This window comes from Netta rufina, assembly GCF_964035555.1.
Source record: "Netta rufina genome assembly, chromosome: Z".
In the NCBI taxonomy this organism is placed as follows: Eukaryota; Metazoa; Chordata; class Aves; order Anseriformes; family Anatidae; genus Netta; species Netta rufina.
Genome location: NC_140126.1, coordinates 72,438,626 through 72,459,050, shown reverse-complemented (window position 1 = coordinate 72,459,050; position 20,425 = coordinate 72,438,626). Strand labels below are relative to the sequence as shown.

The following is a 20,425-nucleotide window of genomic DNA, read 5'->3' as shown; positions in this document are numbered from 1 at the left end:
CACTAATGAACATCTGCCAGCAAAGGTATGAGTCGATGTAGAAATAAATATATAACTTAACCGACATGTTAGTGAAGCTCAGAGCTCATTTTCCAAAGGCAACATCGGTTACTAACAGACCTTCTACATTCCCAACCTGCCCACTCCTACATAAAGCAGCAATGGCTGTAGCTTCAGAAATGGTTCCACGCTGACTCACTACTTCTGCAATACCGAGAAGAGCTGAGACAAACCACACACAGAGAATTATTACTCCAAGTTATTGCTTCCCTTAAGCTATTTGAATAATAAACAGAAAGAATGCATAAGTGAATCCAGATTTTCCCATTTCACTCTTTCAGTATGTAAGCTCTTTGAGGCATGAGGACTGTCCTCATTTCAAATTTTGTACAGAATTTTTCATCTTGTCAACAATCCACGTAATAATATGTGGTAGTAATTGTTCTGTCTTGCTTAAGAGGTATCTACACTGCACTTAACAAAGGCTGGAGTGGGATACAGTTGATGGTAAATATTAATGTCCAGAATGAAAGCCAGTGTTTCAGTGCAATAGGCTGATAATAAAATATGCGATATATGACTTCATAGCATTCAAATAGCTTCAACTATAGGAAGGAGAAAAAAAAAAACATTCTGTTTGCTATGATTTGCTTAGAAAAAAAGAAGGATGACTGAAAAAGAAAAAAAAAAAACACAAATGTAGAAGGATCAGTTTCCAATTTTAGATGAAGAGGAACCTATGGCCTCAGTCAAGATATTACTGTCCCAGTATACCTCAAAATCAAGCACGGTTTAAGTTCATCAAACTTATTACTGCCTTTGCACTGCTGGTCATCGTTGCATTTAATTTCAGTGAACAGCTTGTGATGCAAGACATCTATGAATCTCAGTTATAAAATCGGTTAACATAAGGGCATCAACACAGAAATATTTTAAACACACATTCTCTATATATAGTAAATTATACAAAAGATTATACAATTCCACGTTCCTTGGTACAGACCCTGACAGATCTCCCAGCGGAACAGATTTGATCTGGATCAAGAAAGAATATACACCAAATATTGGTGTAATAATAGAATAATAGCCAGAATACAGTATGGTGGTTTCTGCTGTCTGCAGAAAAGTATAGATGAATAAAGTCAGGATAGTCCAGAAAGACAACTGACTCAATAAAAATCTAACCAGACCAAAATTGCAACTTTAAAAATTTACAATAGCACCATGCATTTGTATCAGTTCTTGCTTTGCATCTCATGCTATTTTTCAATCTATTGAAAGATGCTGCAGAAGATTTATGATCTCTCTATGAGCTGTTACCCCAAGGACTGAATCCCATCTCATTAGTTAGAAGGGAGTGCCCTTCACCAACTTGGTCAAAAATTTGTATATAGTTAGCCACAATGTCGTTAGCAGTTTCAGTTTACCAATCTGGATGCGTATACTACCGCATGGAGCTGTGGATGTAATTCTTCCAGAAAAGGAGCAAACGTCCCTTTCACATGTGAAAACAAACATTTTGGTTAAACTAAACCCACAGAAATCAGAGAATGGCCTTCCAGAGAAACATTCTCAATTCCTTTCTAGGAAGAAAACAAATGGAAAGAGAGAGGGTCTGCATAAAACAGGACAACCAGGCAATGGTTAGAAAAATGGCTTGACATCTCAGTTACTGACAGGTACAAAGAGAAAAACATTCTGAAACTGCTCTTAGAAGGTATTAGCATTTAAGCTTACCTGTCTCCAAACATCCTGTGTTTAAAGTTTCAGTGTCTATGAAGATGTAAAACCTTCTTCATATTTATCTTAACCTAAGCTTGCTCTAAGGGTCATTTGAATACAATGAACAAAATCCAACTCATGGCTCTAACACTGTACCTACTTAAAAAGCAGGGCACTGTACCCTCTCCCAACACCCTATGCAGCCCTCATATGAGTTCATGAAACAATTCCTCTACTGCCTAGGACAGCTCAGGAATTAGCAAGAGTGTGTCTGGAAACTCGCAGATGTCAAAGGCTCTCTGTCATGTGAAAGGATAACGAGGAGACAGCCTGAATCCTGCAGCCTTGCCAACGAGCTGAAGCAACCATCAATTAACTACTATGTGCATGGCAGGAGCCTTCAAGTTCCAGAAAAGGGAAAACCTGCTTTGTAATAGATAGCATGCCAACTTGCAGCACAGTGGCTCCCAAACCTGTTCTTAGCTTCTGCTGTATTTCTGCAGGTGCAACGGAGCAGGCAGCCTCACCTTACAGAAACCTCCTGCCAATCAGCTTGTCATTAGTAACTCACAACACCTGCAACACAGGAACCTCCGTGAAAGCAAGGAGCTGGAATACAGCAATTTGCCCCCCCTTAAAATGGTGATGAGCCACCAGAAGTACTTTGCCACACCAGTATGTACGGCTCCATCACACGTGCCAACTGTGCCTGCCTGTTCTGACTGCTGGTATCACAAGGGCAAGAGCATCCTACTGTAAAAAAAAATGAAGTTTCCAGCTGCAGTCAAGCATGCCAGTCTCGATGCAAAGACTCAATTCAAGCTGCTCCAAGGGCTGATCCTTCGAGCCCTGAATGAAGTACAAGCTTTACTGTCCAAGTGAAATCTCAGTGAAATCAACAGCAACAACTGCTGTGGCCTTTAATGAGCATTCATCCATACTTTGTTGTATAAAATTCGTATGACAAAACGCAGGCACCGACATCCAAGTTAACCATCTTCTAGCTCTCCTTGACCAATGAAGAAAAATAGACTCTTCTACATTCATCCTCCCCTAAAATAGGTTGACTGATTTATACAGAAAACTGCTTTTTCACCTCCTCAGGCTGAAAAAAAAAAGATGTAAGTGACAAGCTTTATGTTGCATCTATCTAAAAACAGCAAAAAGAAACCTACACAGGATTTTATTCTTGGTCTTCAGATGCTTTTTCTTCTCTGTCTTAAAACACAAGTTGTGTAAATGGAACCACATACACCACGTAATACAGACCGCTGTGCAGAACAGACCAGAGTACATAGCTATTCATTACTCCCTCACCACGAAGACTCCAAATATTTAGATAGCAGAGAATGAGATGGAAAGTTGAAAAAGTTTACTGTCCATGACCAATGAACTGAAATAAACTTTTCAAATAATTTGATCAGTTTCCCTCAGGATCCCATGATATTAGCACATTTTTGATAATATGATATCCAATCACTGATTTTCTGTTTTAATAAGGTTACTTTAATTCAACTATTCCGCATATCTTTTGCACTGTATCATTATACTTTAGTATCTCTTGACAGATTAAAAACAAACAGAACAGTAACTATTTTGTTTCTCTGTAGTTTCAACACTGTATTTATCATCTTCGCTGTAACAGGATACACCCACTGGATTATTCAATGTCTCCTCTGGTTCAATTACTTAAATGGGAGTTTTACCCTTATTATGGATAGCTTTCCTATATTTTCATCCAGCTTCAAAATTTTGTCTTCTTTATCTTCCTCCTATTTTTCACTTTGCCTGCCAAAACCAACATTCCATTCGTAATCTCTGAACTGGACTTCCCAGGAACACTCTGGAGGGAAATCTTGTGGCCTTTTATGACATGCCATATACTTCAATACATTTTTGCCTTGTCTTTTGTCAGTGCTTGTTGTTCCTAACAATGGATATTGATTACAAGGACTTTTAATTTCCTAATTTTTCCTTTCTGACTGTTCCTAATTAACTACCTAACATAATACTGTGTCCTACCTCCAACCACACGCTGCAGGAGAAGATTGGATGAAAATATCTCAGTGACACACAAACAGTAGAGATATGATATAGCAAAGATCTAGATCACAACAGTAATTTGAAAATTGAAAATTCTGAAATGCAAAACTATCAGTCAACAGCCACATGTTTTGCAAAAGCAACTGTAATTCTTACTTAGAGCTCCCTTAGGTTTCAAGTATATAAAAATACATTTTCTAAAATATACTAAAAAAAATATTTTAAACACTGACTGCATATAACCATGGAGGACTTCCCTAGTTCTATCAAAACTCCCACTTTTGTTCAAGTCTACTCATCAGAATCTATTTCAATAAAGTGTTTTAAAAGACTGTAGTAGCTCTGTAAAACCATGTGATTTATGGGTGCAATGTGTACTTTTGCAAAACAAAACCTGTTTAAACAATAGACTGTTAGTGCAACAAGGCTCTCACAGTCTTCACCTGTGGAAAAAAAGCATACCTTTCATGCATGCACTGGTTTCTTGAACAAATTCATCCCCCTTGCAGTCACAGCTTCTATCTTCCTGCTTAGCCTTCAATAAATAGTTTTACTTTACATGTCCATAGCAAATTTCATTCTCTAACTGATCAGTTTGCTTCTACAAAATTCTAGATTAAATAGCTACGCTTTGAACAGTCTGGTTACCCTTTAGTTCAATGAAGAATATATATTTGACATAATCTCTATTGGGCAACTAATATTTTGGAAAGGAGACAATATTTTCTTATGCATACTATTAGGTTTTATAACCTACATCACCTTCTAAGACCTCCCCTCTGCTTGATTCTTCATCTTTATTGCTACTCTGCAACATGAACAAAGATTTCTCCTCAAAGAGGACCAATTGATGTTCAAGGTCCCCTCCAACCTAGACACAACTATGATTCAAGATATATAAATCTGTCACAATATTTCAAGATAAACCATAGTTTGACCTAAAACTATATTGCAGTACATTAAAGACTGAAGCCTTTTCTTTTGTTGTGACATGCTTTCTATAGCTGATACCATTTTCTAGAGGAAGAACTAAACAGCTTTACAAGACGCTCTTTTAAAATATATTCTGTAATGAAGTCTTGATTCATTATTAAAACAGTTGCAATAATAAAAAGCAATTTTGAATATAAACAGTAATCTGTTCTTACAAGCCAGAAGTAAAGTACACAAACCTTGTTGTAATGACAGCTAAATAACAACCTCTGAAGCACTGATACTAGCTTAGAAACAGTAGAATTTAAATTAAAGGAAAACCTAAAATGCTTAAGATGCACTAATGCTATTAATTTGCAACTATCAAACAAATGCTATTAATTTGTAACTATCAAACAAAGATAAGGTAATGATTTTAAAGATGATATGGATTTCAATTTATATCAAAGCTGGTGTACCAGCAATGGGGTTGTAAAGTTTCCCAATTTTTTTCAGAGTACTGAACAAGCTGTCTTAACAGCAACAGGATCAAGTCTTGTTTGCAACTTATTGGGTCATTTGAACCCTAGCTGCTCCTTGTGGTACCCTGAGGGACCAAGGTGCTGCTTCAGTCCAGTCCTGTACTTGCACAGATCAGCCAAACAGAGCATGAAGATCAGCCTCCTACCTACCAGTAAAAGTCATATTTCACCTATTCAGACATCAGTTCTCACAACATTTTTAGGATCTGAAATATCTATCCCTCTTCTACCCACAGCTGAAATCCATGAGTGAACTGAAAAATCAGTAGAAACAACTACCTAGCAGACGGTATGATTGTTTTAAGTGGCATTTCCTTAGAAATCAGGCCAAAAGAATACTTATCTAAGACCTTGTACCTGAGTCTCTGTGGGGAAAAAGAAAAAAAAAAATCAGTGTGATGATGAGAAAAGAAAAGGAATTGTTACAGGGAAAGGTAACTGGAAAATACACTCTGTCAACCTATTCAGTGGTTTATAATGTAAAGAATCCATTGTTTTCAGTCAATTATAATCTGAAAGTTCTTTTCATATGTATGATAACACAAAAACAAGTGAGTGAACTTCTGCTGTTTATATCTTGATTAGTCAATAATCTGGAGGTCTAATGCAGAGTCAAACAAGCGAATAATTATTCTAATCAGTCACCCTCAGTTTAATGAACAAGATTCATTTTCTGGAAGAAATCAGTTTATTTTCCTCAAAGAACACCCAATCTATTTTCCTTCCCACTACTGGTTTCAAAAAATTACTCAATATTTTTAAGATTTGGTAAGAATTCTCACAGCAGGAAATAAGTATACAAGTATAAAACGCTTCTACCCATCTTATTTCTTCAGAATATCACTTCAAATGAACATAAACCTGAAAGTTTTCTTTGTTTTTTTATTTTTTGCCTCTAAGATAACTAAATAACGATGCCTTTTTCAAAAAAAACAGGTTTTTTTTTTGATGTTAGTGAATTGATGTACTAAGAAATATTATCCTTCCACGATGAAACTATACATACATGTATGTGTATATACAAATATACATGCTAGAGCCTTTCCATTTCCTGCCAGTTTCCACTTCCAAGTTAGCTGCACACATGAACGAGAACTGAATGAAGAATAACCAAAAGCCACTGCAAACCATAACTTCAGATCTGAAATCTTTCTGGAAGGACTTAATTTAATAACATAGTATTTTAAAAAATCCTGTTCATGATTTCTTTTATTAACTCAGAAGTCTAAAATCTCTACTTACTTCAACATGCAGAAACAGAGCTTGTTCAGTGTTATCACTGTTTTCCTCCTTGAGATCTGGTGGGATGCCTCTGTTTGCTATTCGGAACTGTGTTTTACTGAGATAACCATCAGCAAGGTCCTGTGTTCAGAAAAATAAAAATAAAAAATAAAAGATCTGTAACCAAAATGCTGAATGCTATCACTGTTCTAGAAAATAAACAGCTACCAAAATGCTATCATTTAGGCACAAGCTCCAAGTCTTTTTACAGGAACCAACCACTGCATTGTTTTTCGGCACCTTCTCACAGATAGTTTACGCTAGTTCTCAGTGTTAAAGGAAGTTATAGATTTGAAAAGTGAAAATAAATTTCAATATAGTAATAAATTGAATGAGATAACTGATACTTTAGGAGAAAGGGTGACTGCCAAGGAATCAGAAGACAATGCACGAAGGTCATGAAAAGATGGGCAGCCAATAGCTTGCAAGGCATTGATCATACCAGTATAAATTTCCCAATTCTTAGTAGTTTGTTTTACTTTAGGACTTTATGAAAGTTACATGGTAAACAGAGCTCAAAAAAAAGAACAAAAACAACTTCAGAATTTGAATGTGTAGAGTGACAGCTTTTTTTCCCTCCTCTTGATCACTTCTGAGGGTCAAATATAAAAGAAAACAGCAAAGCTTTACCTTCTCCCAATTCCCTTTTTATCGTTCTGCTTCCCAGACCACATGGTCTACTGTTGTAAAAGGCCCTTGTGCAATTCTGAGTAGTAGGAGAAGCTTTTAGGAGCTTTCCCTCTGCTGACTTGACTATCTGCACACATATATATATATTTTTTTTTTTCCAATTCAAAGAAGAGAGAAAAAACTTTACTAACAGATCACTGGAAAAACATACACTCTGAAAGGGAGAAAGGGTATACAGAACACAAAGAACAGTAGTTGCATGTTAAGAACATATTTCTCAAAGGAAACAAATAAATTGGGGTTTTATGAGCTGTTTCATTACATTTTATTTTAGACAAACACAGAAAGCACATGTGCAACATCTGATGAAAAAGGATTCTATTCAAAACAGTCTCTCTACAGAATTCATTAATGTAGCATTAAATTGCTTGACAAGGCCACAAATTTAACCATAATTTAACTCTTTGGTTAATGTATCATTTCTGACACAGTTTACTTCATGTATTTTGACCTTTAAATCAACACAGGTTTTATTTGGACATGCTAGCTCTCTCCTTTCGGTGACACTGCAGTACATAAGTACCTGCAACATCTGTTAAGCCTATACATGTACTTTGCTCTTATCAAGTTTCACGCCTTAAATAAAACAATAATGCCATCTATATTGTGTTTTTCCCTGTGAATTTTTAAGCGTGAATCATATTATGAGCAATTATATTGCTCATCGAGAGGATGAATCTGCCAAACTTTGCTGGATGTCCTGGTTGTACAACCAACCAACTGTATCCTGGCTCTGAAGAACCAGAGGACAATAGAGGTGGAAAAAATTAGGCATATCTTGGTGATACAAAAGCCACTCCATTCATTCTCAACACCCTCTCAAGTCTCTCCCTGGGGAGTTTCATGCAAGCATAAGCAGGAGTACAGCTACCTACACTGGTATTTATCACCCTAAGAGCAGCAAAGAAAGGACTACCACCACCCACAGAGGTGAAACACCCCAAGGCACAATGAGCTTTGCCAGAGAAGGGCTGGATATAACATCCACCTCCCTGAACCAGTTTTTCCAGTGAGGGGAAAGGAGCCAAAGCCATATAGTCTTTGTGCTCTATAGTATTTGAATGCCATGCAAAGTAGTTAGATACAGCTGGAAACCCGGAGTTAGAAGTCTCCATATTTGACAGAGGTCAGTGGAGAGGTGGCTGGAAAGAGGAGCATCCTTCCCGTTGCACTCTGTGTAAATAATTTGTACACTTCTGCCCTATAAATCAATACTTTAGTAAGGATTTTGATCATCATGAATGTGGAAAAGGAGTCCCTTTCTTTTCCATCTGTCTTTTAAATACCATAAACAAAAGTGAACCGATACAGCCTTTGGTATGACCACCCAGATTAACCTAGCTAAATACAATTTGTAGTATTTAAAACAGAGAAAAAAAAAAAAAAAAAGAAAAAAAAAAAGAAAAGAAAACAGAAAGCAAACAGTGGGACAGCCATCACAGATGAGATTTAATTATCCATCCCTAATAAAAGTCAGTGTTAAAATCTAAATTGAGGTCCAGCAGATCCCACATCGGAGGCTCTCTTAGCTTTTTATACAGCCTTCTTTCTGGGGGAAAAAGAGAGATTATAAAAATGACACAATTTAGAACATTTCACTTACAGCTAAGAATACAGGATTCTGCTTGGGTCATGCAAGCCTATGCCACAAGAGCAGCTTGGCAAAACAATGAGCATTTCATCACCTAAGTTTAATCTCTACTGAAAACATGGGAACACAAGAACACAGTTCTACAAGTCTGATTTACTTGTGTGGTCTTATTGCCATCAATGGGTCTATTCACGTGAGCATGGAATGAGGAATGGGATCCAAGTGCATTACATCAGCAAAACTGAGTGCCCCAAACTGCCCGTAACACGTACATTGTTAAAAAAAAAAAAAAAAAAAAAAAAAAAAAAAGGCAAAAAGACAATGAGATACTTTCCTTCACAGATGCTATTGAATAAATGAATGGTCTCAGTGCCCAGGTTTTTATCACACTCTGAAATCACAGTCGCCAACTTGGTCCATTAAAAAAAAAAAAATCAACTCTCACAATTTTTTTATACATGAGAAGAATCTATCTTATTTTGCTATTTCCAGCAGAGGTTCATATTTCACAGAAAGTTCAAACTTTGACCTATGTATTGAATTCCCAATAGAGGCTCATAGCATCTTTCTTTGTTGAATAAATCCCTCATAAATAGAACCTTGGACCAAAATCTAAAGTTTCAAATGGTTGCCTACAAGAAAGGGTACATTGTAACACTTGGCTAATAACTGCACTGTTTTAAAAACATCTGAAAAGAATGTATCTAGGGCCAAAATCCCACTTCTTACTGGAATTGTTTTATCTGTGATGAAGGGGTTACAAATGGTAACCCCGCCATACAATTACATGGAAATTATATTACATATTTACTCTGGAAATTCCTGCATTTCAAAACGGTACAAGCATGATTTTTCTTCCCAAAATTCATGAAAGGATAGGGAACAAGACATTAAAAAATAACAATAAAAAAATCCTAGAGAAGTAAATTCCATACAGCAAAGAGAAGAAATACTAAGATAATGAGTATCTCAAACCATCCATTACTGAACACCGATCACAGAAGCAAGAAAATATAAGAAAGCAAGCAGAAAAAAATGAAGAAAAAGGAAATCTTAAAACAGCATAGCCTTATTATTAGGTGGAAAATAATAGAAGCATTCAAAGTAAAAAAAAAAAAAAAAAACAAGCATTCAAAGTATTTCTGTTGTACTGGAGATAAAATACAAACAGTGTAGCCATGTGCTATGACTACTACAAATTCTTCATGTCAGGAGTAGGTAAGCAGGACATTAGCATGAAGTGGCTATAATTAGGTATTCTCAAATCAGCACGTAAGAACTGCTGATGTACTTCAAGTCTTCAAGCCCTGTGGAAGTTTCAGAGAACTTGGGAGAAGGCCAGCACATAGCCATGTTTCTTTAGAAGTATGTATTTACAAAGTTGGGTAGCTATACACACATTAGCTTTACATCATGCCAAGCAAAGACTTCGTATGGAATTCAATCATTAATGAAATATATTCATTAACTGGAATTACTTAAGAAAAATAGATTTTTGTTATGGTAACTTAAAAAGATGAGATCGCTTGATAAATATTATACAAGACACATGCAGACTTCTGTAAATTTGCCATTGATTCCAAAAGCAGAAATTAAAAATTAAAATAATCCCAAACTAATCTGACACCGACTAAAGGATTAAAAATGATTAATTCAGAGATCTCAAACGCAACCTAAAAAATGGGGAATCATCATGAAGAAGTGATTCTAATGGGGTCCTGTGAGACTAGTCTATTTCAAATTTTGGTTAATGACCTAGAAACAATATGTAATTGTTATTGGTGAGGTTTAAAAATGATGGGGAAGCAAAAAATAATGAGGATTGATCACTAATACAGATTCTTCTGGTTGCTGTATGCAAGTAATTAACATGTATTTAAACACAAAATATATTAAGTCGCACATCTAGAACAAAGACTGCAAGATGAAGGATTAGGTCCTTAGGTGCAAAATCCCTGCATTTGGTTTATGGATAATTAGCTGAACAGGAATACTCCATGTGATATTTTAGTTTAAAAGGTTAAAGTCATCCTTTAGTACAAAAATCTGGACTTCACAATGATACAGTATCAATTATCTAGTTCTGACCATAGCCGAAGAACAATGTAGACATATTGAAAGGATTCAAAGATCCACAGGAACACTAGAAAACATGCCAAACAGTCAAGGAGGTCAATGTGCTTTGCTTAAGACAAACAAGGTTAAGGGGTGAATCGATCTGAATTTGCCGTACAAATTTGGTGGCCTTCTAAAATGAGGTTACAGCATTGGTGGATAGCGGAAGAGCAACTGGAGCCATCTACCTGGACCTGTGCAAAGCATTTGACACTGTCCCCATGGCATCCTTGTCTCCTAGCTGGACAGACATGGACTTGATGGATGGACCACTTGATGGTGGGTGAGGAATTGGGTGGATGGTCACACTCAAAGAGTTGTGGTTAACAGCTCAACGTCCAGGTGGAGACCAGTGATGAGTGGTGTTGCTCAGGGGTAAGTAGCGGGACATCTTTGTCAGTGACACGGGCAGTGGGACCAAGTGCATCCTCAGCAAGTTTGCTGATGACAGCAAGCTCTGTGATGCGGCCAACACGCCGGAGGGAAAGGATGCCATCCAGAGGATTGCACCTGGGCCGGGGCAATCCCGAGCACAAATACTGGCTGGGTGGAGAATAGACTGAGAACAGCTCTGAGGAGAAGGGGCTGGGGGTGTTGGGTGACAAGAAGCTCAACATGGGCCAGCAATGTGTGCTGGCAGCCCAGAGAGCCACCCGTACCCTGGGCTGCACCAACAGCAGCGTGGGCAGCAGGACGAGGGAGGGGATTGTCCCCCTCTGCTCTCCTCTGTGAGACCCCACCTGGAGCCCTGTGCTCAGCTCTGGGGTCCCAGCACAAGAAGGACAGGGAGCTGTTGGAACAACAGGAAGGGCCACAAGGATGATCAAGGGGCTGGAGCATGTCTCCTGAGGAGACAGGCTGAGGGAGTTGGGTTTGTTCAGCCTGGAGAAGAGAAGGCCCCGGGGAGACCTCTCAGCAGCCTGCCAGTGCCTAAAGGGGGCTGCAGGAAAGCTGCAGGGGGGCTCTGTGTCAGTGGGTGTGTGGATAGAACAAGGGGGAACAGCATTAGACTAAAAGAGAGGAAATTTAGATTACATATGAGGAAGAAATTCTTCACTCTGAGGGTGGTGAGGCTCTGGAACAGGTTGCCCCATCCCTGGAGCTGCTTCGGACCAGGCTGGATGGGGCTTTGGGCAACCTGGTCTGGTGGAGGGGTCCCTGCCCATGGCAGGGGGGTTGGAACTAGATAGTGCTTAAGGTCCCTTCCAACCCAAACCATTCTATAATTCTGTGACTCTGTGAATCTCGAAGTACTAAAACAGGAAGAATTCTGATAAAAGATGGGTCCCCAGCTTCGAAGACAATGTACAAATTCCAGCTGCTGGAAGCCGAAGCTAGGCAGTTCAGATTAAAAGTATTTTTTTCAGATTTCAAGCAGTCAGCCACTAGATAGGCTTGTTGATAATTGTAATTGTTTCCTCATCTTTGGGAATTCTGAAAATGGAGACAGAATAACGCCTTAAAAAGCATTTTGTCATCAAAGCAGCAGTCATGAGATTATCCTACCCCTTTGTTACATAAGAGGTCCATCCCAGCAGTTGTTTCTGGATCCATGAGTCCTATTCAACAGATGCCTTGGCCTAAATCCTCAGATAAACCACCTCTGCTGTTGGATCAGCTCAATAAAATGCCATTTACTTCATGCAATACAAACCACCCAAAAGGATGTTCTAGCTCCTAGTGGTTGCCAACAGCTCAAAAGGGCCGGCAAGGGTATCTAAAAATTAACACTTTGGTTATTTTTACCTTGGTAGTTCTCCACTCCCAGCCATCTCCTATTTGCTCCGAATGCTTAACAAATTCTTCGCAGTGCTGCCTGAACCTTTTTTCTTCCAGAAAAAAGTCCTCTTCGACAGCCATGCTACAGGACATCTGCAGAGCAAACCGAAACGTCAGTACTGACAGACGCGGGCTAAAAATAACTCGCATTGATTTACAGCGACTGAATAGCGAAATAACAAAGGCACGGGGGCACATTTCGCTCCTTTGGCACAAAAGCCCGTCCCTTCAGCTGGAGGATCGCAGGGCGGCCGGGGCTGGGGGCTCTCTGCAGCCCACCCAGCCCAACCACCCTGCTCAGAGCATCGCTTCCAGCTGGGTCACCATTACCTCCGAGGAAGGGGCTGCCACAGCCCCTTCTGGGGGACCTGTCCCAGCGCTTGGTTACCATAGCAGTCAATATTTTTATTTATTTTTCTTTTTTTTTTTCTTTTTTTTTTTTTTGCGTTGAAACATTAAGAAATAAGTCGTTTTGCGTGCCGCGTGTTGGCGTCTCATAGGGCAGCGCTGCGGAAAGCCTGGCTCCTCCTTCCTTCCTTCCTTCCTCCCCACCTACCCAGTGGGTTTTTGCACCCACTGCCGAGACTCCCCCCCCAAAAAAAAAGCGCCCCCAGCCCTGCGGGGACGAGTGCGCGTTACCTGGGGCAGGGGGCACGGGAGATTTGGGGACAGGACAAGACAGGATGGGGCTGCCCTGCCCTATCCTGCCCTGTCCTGCCCTGCCCCAGCCTGTCCCGTCCCGTCCCGGGTGCAGGGGGTCAGCACCGGGTCCCCCCCCCCCAGCACCGGGCAGGGTCCCCAAGGGGGGGGTGCGCGGCGCGGGGTTGGGGGGGGGGGGAGCGAGAAGGGGGCCCCGCCCACGTGGCAGCGCCCCGCCTGCTGCGCATGCGCGCCATGCTGGCGGGCAGCGCTGCGGCGCTGGGGAGGGAGGGGAAAAGGGGGGGGGGAGGAGAGGGCGCGCATGCGCGGAGCGGGGCTGGTGGCCCAACGAGTGTGGGCGCCTCAGTGGCGGGTGGGTGGGGCTGGGGTAAGGGGGGGTTGTCTGTCTGTCCGTCAGTCCGGCTGTCCAACCCCCCCCCCACGTTCAGCTCGAAGCTTCTCGAGGGTTTTGTTTTCTTAAAGGAATGTTCCTTGACGGGAGCACTAAAAGTAAAAGAAGGGAGATTTAGGTTAGACGTGAGGTGGAAATTCTTCCCTCAGAGGGTGGTGAGGGCTGCCCTGAGGAGCTGTGGGTGCCCCAGCCCTTGGGGTGCTCAAAGCCGGGCTGGATGGGGCTTTGGGCAGCCTTACCTAGTGGGAGGTGTCCCTGCCCACAGCAGAGGGGTTGTAATTCAATAGTCTTTAAGTTCCCTTCCAACCCAAGCCATCTAAATTTCCAAAATTCAATGATTACTTTTTTCCTCAAAAGTCCCTCTTCCAGTCGGCAAGGTGTGGCTCCACAGGGGAAGATGAAGACTCTGACTGCCACAGCACAACCAGGCAGAAACAGCCAGGGGTGAAACACCGTGTGCCAGTCTCCAGCCCCTCGCACCTACACGTCTTCTGGTGGCCTGGGTGATGCAACAGGCATCAGGCTCTGCAGCAGAGGCATAACTCTGGAGAGCCTTCCCTTCATCAAGCTCTTCCCTCTCTCAGACCCCTCCTCCCACCATCCGAAAAAGAAGAGATGTTTGAGCAAGATAAATTTAGTTCAGGCTGGCCTTGTGCCAGAAGCTCAACAATGCCAGTTTTATTTGAATGTTTCTAATTAGTTTTGCAGACTTAATCTGAGTTCTCTGCCTGCAATATAAATATATAATTGTACATTATGACTTTTCTCTAATGAAAACAAGGAGGGGGGATCATGAAATTAAAATGGCCAGATCACCTGAGCAGCAGTAAAAAAAGTCATGCAAAATGGCTATATAGTTTTGTGGATGAAAACACGAAGAAATGCACGGTCTCACCCAGACTGGAGTCTTGGGCTATGTTCAGGAGTTACCTAACGCAGATTCCTGTAATGATTTTGTTACTTTAGCTGTGTTACAGGACAGAGTGCAATGGTTCAGTTGACGGGAACCTTCAAAGACAATCAAGTCCAACTGCCTGACCACTTCAGGGCTAAACAAATGTTAAAGCATATTAATGATGGCATTGTCGAAATGCCTCTTGAACACTGACGGGTCTGGGGACCTCAACCACCTCGCTAGGAAGCCTGCTAGACAGATAATGTGCACCTCCTGGGCTAAATGTGCATCTATCTGTGCTGGACAAATGCTGGAAGAATTACTTTTAAGCTCTCGAGTATCAGACCAAACATTTTTCAGTAGTGAGGTCTTGTCCGGCATGACTAAACTATCTAAACAATAGTAATTACAGAATGCACAATATTTTGATAGGCTTAAGTAGAACATTAAAATGTTGGCTTTACCAATTTGGCTGTAAACTAGTATTATAAAGAGTTCTTTAATTGTTGTAGAAAAATAAATGAGCTGTCCCATCACCATTGGAGCCCACAGCGTTCAGCATAGAGGCTCCTTATGCAAAAATGCATTGCTCTAGCTGGCTAGGATGTGGCGTTCTCCAACTGTGCAGTTCCTCGTTTGCTTGTAATTTGCTGGGCGAGGAAACCTCATGAGGGCCAAAGCTTTTTGCTGGAATATTCTGAGGTAAACCACTTCTCTTTGTTCTCAAAATTCCATTTGCTGGATTTTGGCTGTTAGCAGCCTACTTCTTCAAATATATACCATGATTCATATTTAAATATAATTTTCACAGCTCTTCATGAAAAATGAAATGTTCCATGTAAGTCCATAATTTTAAACATTAGGTATATTTGAGAAAAGATTTGTTCCACTAAACCATTATTCTGGAGAACATTTAATTGTGTGATGTGCTTTGAACAGATTACTGTACCCCCATAGATTATTATTTTGACTGAATATATTAATTTTGAAAGCAGTTGTATAGCTGCTTGGCTTCTAATGGCTTGGGTGATGCCATCAGAACTACAAGTTGTGATCATATAGTCATTACTTAATCATTATTAGAATTACTTATTTGTATTGATCTTGGCTGTTTCTTTCAAAATGTTGGGGTTTTGAAATTAGGTAAATAAACATCATGTTGTCCTCCAGCCCTGAGATTTGAAGGAAGATTTTACATTGTGCAATATATTCTGTAAGCCATTTTTGCTAACAGAGAATGCCTGTGTTATTGAAAAAATGTCACGTAATGTGCATTGCCTTGGAAGCTAGAGCTCCTGATTTCTAATTTTAGCTTTGTTACTGTCTCTTTGCATTTTCTCAGGCAGAATCATAGGTTTAAGACATACCGCATTGAAAAAGTGACTGTTGGGGCCCCAGATTTTGCATTGAATTTAGCAGAGTAGCTGCCATGACTGGCAGATTCTAGAAAACAAAGCCGTAATTTCTTTATATTTGGATTCATTTACTTAAACTAGAGTTTATGTAAGCATATATTCACGTACAGACCCTGTAAAAATCAAGGACAGCCAGCAATGAGGTACTTGCCACTCAAGGTGATTTTTGAAGGTAAGTAGGCTTTCGCTATACTGTGCACGTATCTCAGACGGGTAGTATTACCCTGGACCTGGAACTGAACACACACAGTGTTAAGTAATTTGTGTATTAATTAACATAAGAATGAACAGTGTACCTGAATATCCCCGTCCAGGGCTCACAAGCTTACTCATGTTAGGCATAGCCAACTCTTCAGGTTGAGTTAAGGTCTAAATTGCTTAACTTTAAAAACTGCTGATATCCATAAACTGTGCTTGGCAGTATCAATGAAATACTGTGAATCTCTTAGTAGACAGGATACTGTAGGGGTGGATTCCAATCCTGTTTCTGGTATTGACAAACTGGGGCTAGCAGTTTCGTTTTCACATCCGTTTCCCTTTTTGGCTGTCTTCAAAGTAGATCGGACTCATAGTATATTCTCACGGTGTCTGGGATCAGCTGGGTCATTTCAGTAAACTGTAGTGAGTGCCTCTTTATCAAAGGAAACGTGTTTGCCATAGTTCTAAAATTACTTTAAAACAGGCCCCAGTGTGCCAGTTTCTGTCCTTTGCCTTCCTTCTCTTGCCTGAATAAATGCCCATTTCCTCTCTCGTTGCTGCCATGTGAAAGCATTGAGCCTTGTTCCTTGTGTTGCTACCTAGACGTTGACGTATTTAGAACAGAGATACAGGTCATCAGGCCATTTTTTACTCTAAATACATCAGTATGTATAAATATATAATTACAAAATTATCGAATGTTGATAATTTTTGAGAGCAAAAATAAAGGACTTAAATGTTGGACTTAAAGAACTAATGTGAACAAAGATCATGAAGAATAATCTTTCTTCAGCTAGGAGGTGGACTGAATGGTCTCTGGAGGATCTTTTTCATCTCTTCTTCCTGGATTTTGGTTCCAAAAAAGACAACTTCCTCCACAACTAATTGATCACTCAAGCAATTCAGGCAACGCTCTGCTAGTAATGTTTTCTACAGAAAAAAAGATAACATTGCACCTCTAGAACTGATGGAATTAACATGATATCCTTTCAGTTTCACAAATCCTGCTTAGCTTGATTCAATTCTAATGTTATTTCTTCCACTTTGGTTTTTGATTGCCTTTAATTTTGAATGGTGAGCAATATACCTGGGGTGCACAGTGTTACAACAAAGGAATATCGCGAGATAAGCCAAGTAAGAAATGATGGATTAGCCAAAGAAAAATGGTCTTGAAAATCACAGGAGGCTATTTGGCAGCATGTTCAAAATCAAAATGTCATTTGTGCTCTAACAAATCCTTTCCTCATTTGCTCTACAGCTATGGCCGCAGGAACAAATGTCCCTTATTTACAATTAAGGATTGCATGTGCAGGCAACATCTGCAAGAGTGAAATGCTGGACTTCTTTCCAGTTGAAACTAGTGTTAGCAAACGGTAACCAGGGCGGATCACTTAATTTAAATCTCTTCATTAGGTTAATAGACCTCATAGAGATTCTGCACCCATAATACGTAATAAGAATTAAAAATATGACCATCTGCATAATTCTATTTGGTTTGTTTTGGAGACTTCAGAGTTGAAATTTCCCTGATAGAGATTGTTAGGTGAGAGTCACTATTTTGAAATTGCTAATGGAGGTACAAACCTATTTTTCAGTAATAACTGTAATTTCTATAACTTCCAGTGCCCTTACGAGGTAGGCAAGTAGTGTTATTTTCCTTTTGCTGGTAGAAAAAGAGGAATTAACTTGTTAAAGGCTGTGGTGACTCATATTTAGGTTGGCGACTGGAGCTAAATTTTGTAGATCCATGGTCTCTGCCTTCAACATATTTACCTTTTCGGTACTATGATTATTCTGAGAGAAAGTTCAAAAGGAAACAAACAGGGAAATATACAAACAGCATGCATTTTTCATGGGTATTTTTATTTTACTTGAGCAGCCATGAACCAGCACTGAAAAAAAGGACTGATATAATGCAGTAGTTCTTGCATTTTTCTGGTTTTAGCAATTTTTCTACTTTTTCTTATTCTTTTTACTCTAAGAGCTTAATCATTCTTTCATTTTTCAGATTTTTTTCCCATGTGTTTTGTATATTCTTTTCTTTTGTTTCTGTTACTCATGTTCCACTCTTGTTTTATTTCATTTTTTTCCTATTAGACCAATAGATACTGAAAACAATTTGAGACAGGCTGCATAGGAAATTATCGTGTCATTAATACAGAAGATAATAGCAGTTGAAGGCCTCAAAAATGATGCTCCTAAACAGGGAATTGGATTTCTGGGACTTTGAGAATAATGAGGAGGACTAATTGATATAGAAAGATAAATTTTTAAATTGGCTTACAAGTTCTTCGTCAAAATGGCATTAAAATATCTGCAGACAGTAGAGCAAAGGTCATTATAAAAAATGATTATATGATTACTGTTAGAACATACAGTAAATATATACATACGCGTAAAAAATAACAAGGTACCATCTCTCTCTCCTGTGTTATTAAGCCAGCAAAGCTGTGCTACCACTGTCAGCTGAAAACACTGTTACTGAAATCAGTAAATCAGAAATCATTTCTGAATACAACATCTGAAATTTGTTCAGGCTGCTAGCTAGAAAAGAACTAGAATTCATTCTACGTGTGAGGGGTAAATAAAGCCGAGTGTAAAGCTCCAGAATAAATTATTCCAAAGACATAGTTTATCTGGTACAGCTCTGCAGGTCCACATCTCATAATTAACACTGAACTGAGTCAAAACTGACAGATATTGATGCTGTGGAAGGAACATTTTATTCTTGATTCCTACAGTATATTGTGAACCTACAATTTTATAATGTAACGTACAATGCTGTGTTGAAAATATTTTCCATGGATAAATCTGAAGGTCAGGAAGAAAGCTTTCTGGATAGAAAATGACAGGCAAGAGCAGACCAATTATCATCTACCTCATATGGAGGAGAGGCTCTGGGCCTAACAACAAGATTTACTGCAAAAGTTAAGAACTCTGTTATTTAATGAGACTGACTGAATTTGGAATAGGAGAGAATTTCTTCATGAATGAAGAACAATGAATGACAGTTTTTACTTTTTTTTTTTTTTTTTAAATTCTTCAAGAATAGATGCTATCTAAACTAGGAATGAATGAATGAATAAATAAATAAATTTTGCACCATCCACTGTCATTTTGCAGAGGAAAATATATGTATAAATTGTCCATTTAGGAGCAAGACAACAAACTATAAAGGTGGTAGTGGACATCATATAAAGTTAGTGATCATTGGTCAAAATTGCAAATTAATTCCTATAATTATAACTCGGATAATTTTGAGTAGATTAACAGCAGCAAGAATTAAATTCCACCAAAATGCATAGGAGTTGCTTCTTCTAAGTTGATCAACCAGAAGTCATAACACAAGTATAACACCCAGTCATATTTACAAACATATTTTTTGGCACCTTTCTGACCAATCTGATTAAGGTAAAGAACCGTCCTACTGGAAAGGACATCGAGTGACCATCCTGTCTGTCATGGCAAATTCCTGGCTGCAGATGTGCACCCTCATCCAGCGAGGTTTGTATCAGTAAACGCTGCATTCTTAACAGATGCTGCAGAGGTATCCACTGAAACGTACTCCAAATCCTGCCTGTGACACAAATTGCACAATGAATCAGGACATTAGCGTTACCTGTACTGACAGTGCAGCTAAGTGAAAGAAAACAGAGGAGGCACGAGGCCACCTTTCCTCATTCCAGGCTGCCTAGGAGACAAACTTTCCCTTGGAGTTGTTCTAATTGACTCTGAATGAAATAATCCCTTCAGGGCAGTACTCCAATCCGTATCAAACCCCTTTCCTAGCCTGGGACCCCATCTGAGCTTTTAGCCTACAGTCAACAAACAGCATAATGAGAGAAAATGCCTTTTGAAAACTCTGAATTCAAGTTTATGTTGTGTCCCAGCGAGTTATTCATGTCACAGCACTGCATGCACACAGGGTCCTGCACACTGGGGATGTATTTGATGATCTATAGGTTTGATTTCGGGATTTATAGGGATCATCAGACGTGCCTTTCCAGGAACTAGATTTTTTCTTGGTTTTCATTTTGCTTTGCAAAACCTACTTTTTCCCCTTATGGTCCCAAAGGGGGAAACCAATGTCTGCCAAATAATGCTTTTATAGCTGAGCAAGGTCCCAGATACTTCTGGAGGTACTAAGGGACTGCAGATGTCCCTGGTTAGTGCTCAAAGAGTTATGCCAGC

The 20,425-nt window shown here is 39.5% G+C and overlaps 1 protein-coding gene across 4 annotated transcripts in view; it reads right to left on the bottom strand.

The window, feature by feature from the left end:
* ATG10 (autophagy related 10) overlaps positions 1-13,431 on the bottom strand; it is a 78,617-nt gene extending 65,186 nt beyond the window's left edge. For 3 of the 4 annotated variants that reach the window (XR_014619308.1, XM_084305444.1, XM_084305445.1), the window contains exons 1-3: positions 13,315-13,431; positions 12,643-12,768; positions 6,462-6,581 (exon numbers count right to left, since the gene is read on the bottom strand). Coding sequence is in view for 2 of the 4 variants with exons in the window: in XM_084305444.1 (XP_084161570.1) it covers positions 6,462-6,581; positions 12,643-12,768 (246 nt within the window). In the remaining 2 variants the exon portion in view is untranslated. Of the gene's footprint in view, positions 1-6,461; positions 6,582-12,642; positions 12,769-13,005; positions 13,136-13,314 lie in introns of those variants that run through there. The other variant, XR_014619309.1, reaches the window with a different exon arrangement.
* Between the last annotated feature and the right edge of the window lie 6,994 nt (positions 13,432-20,425).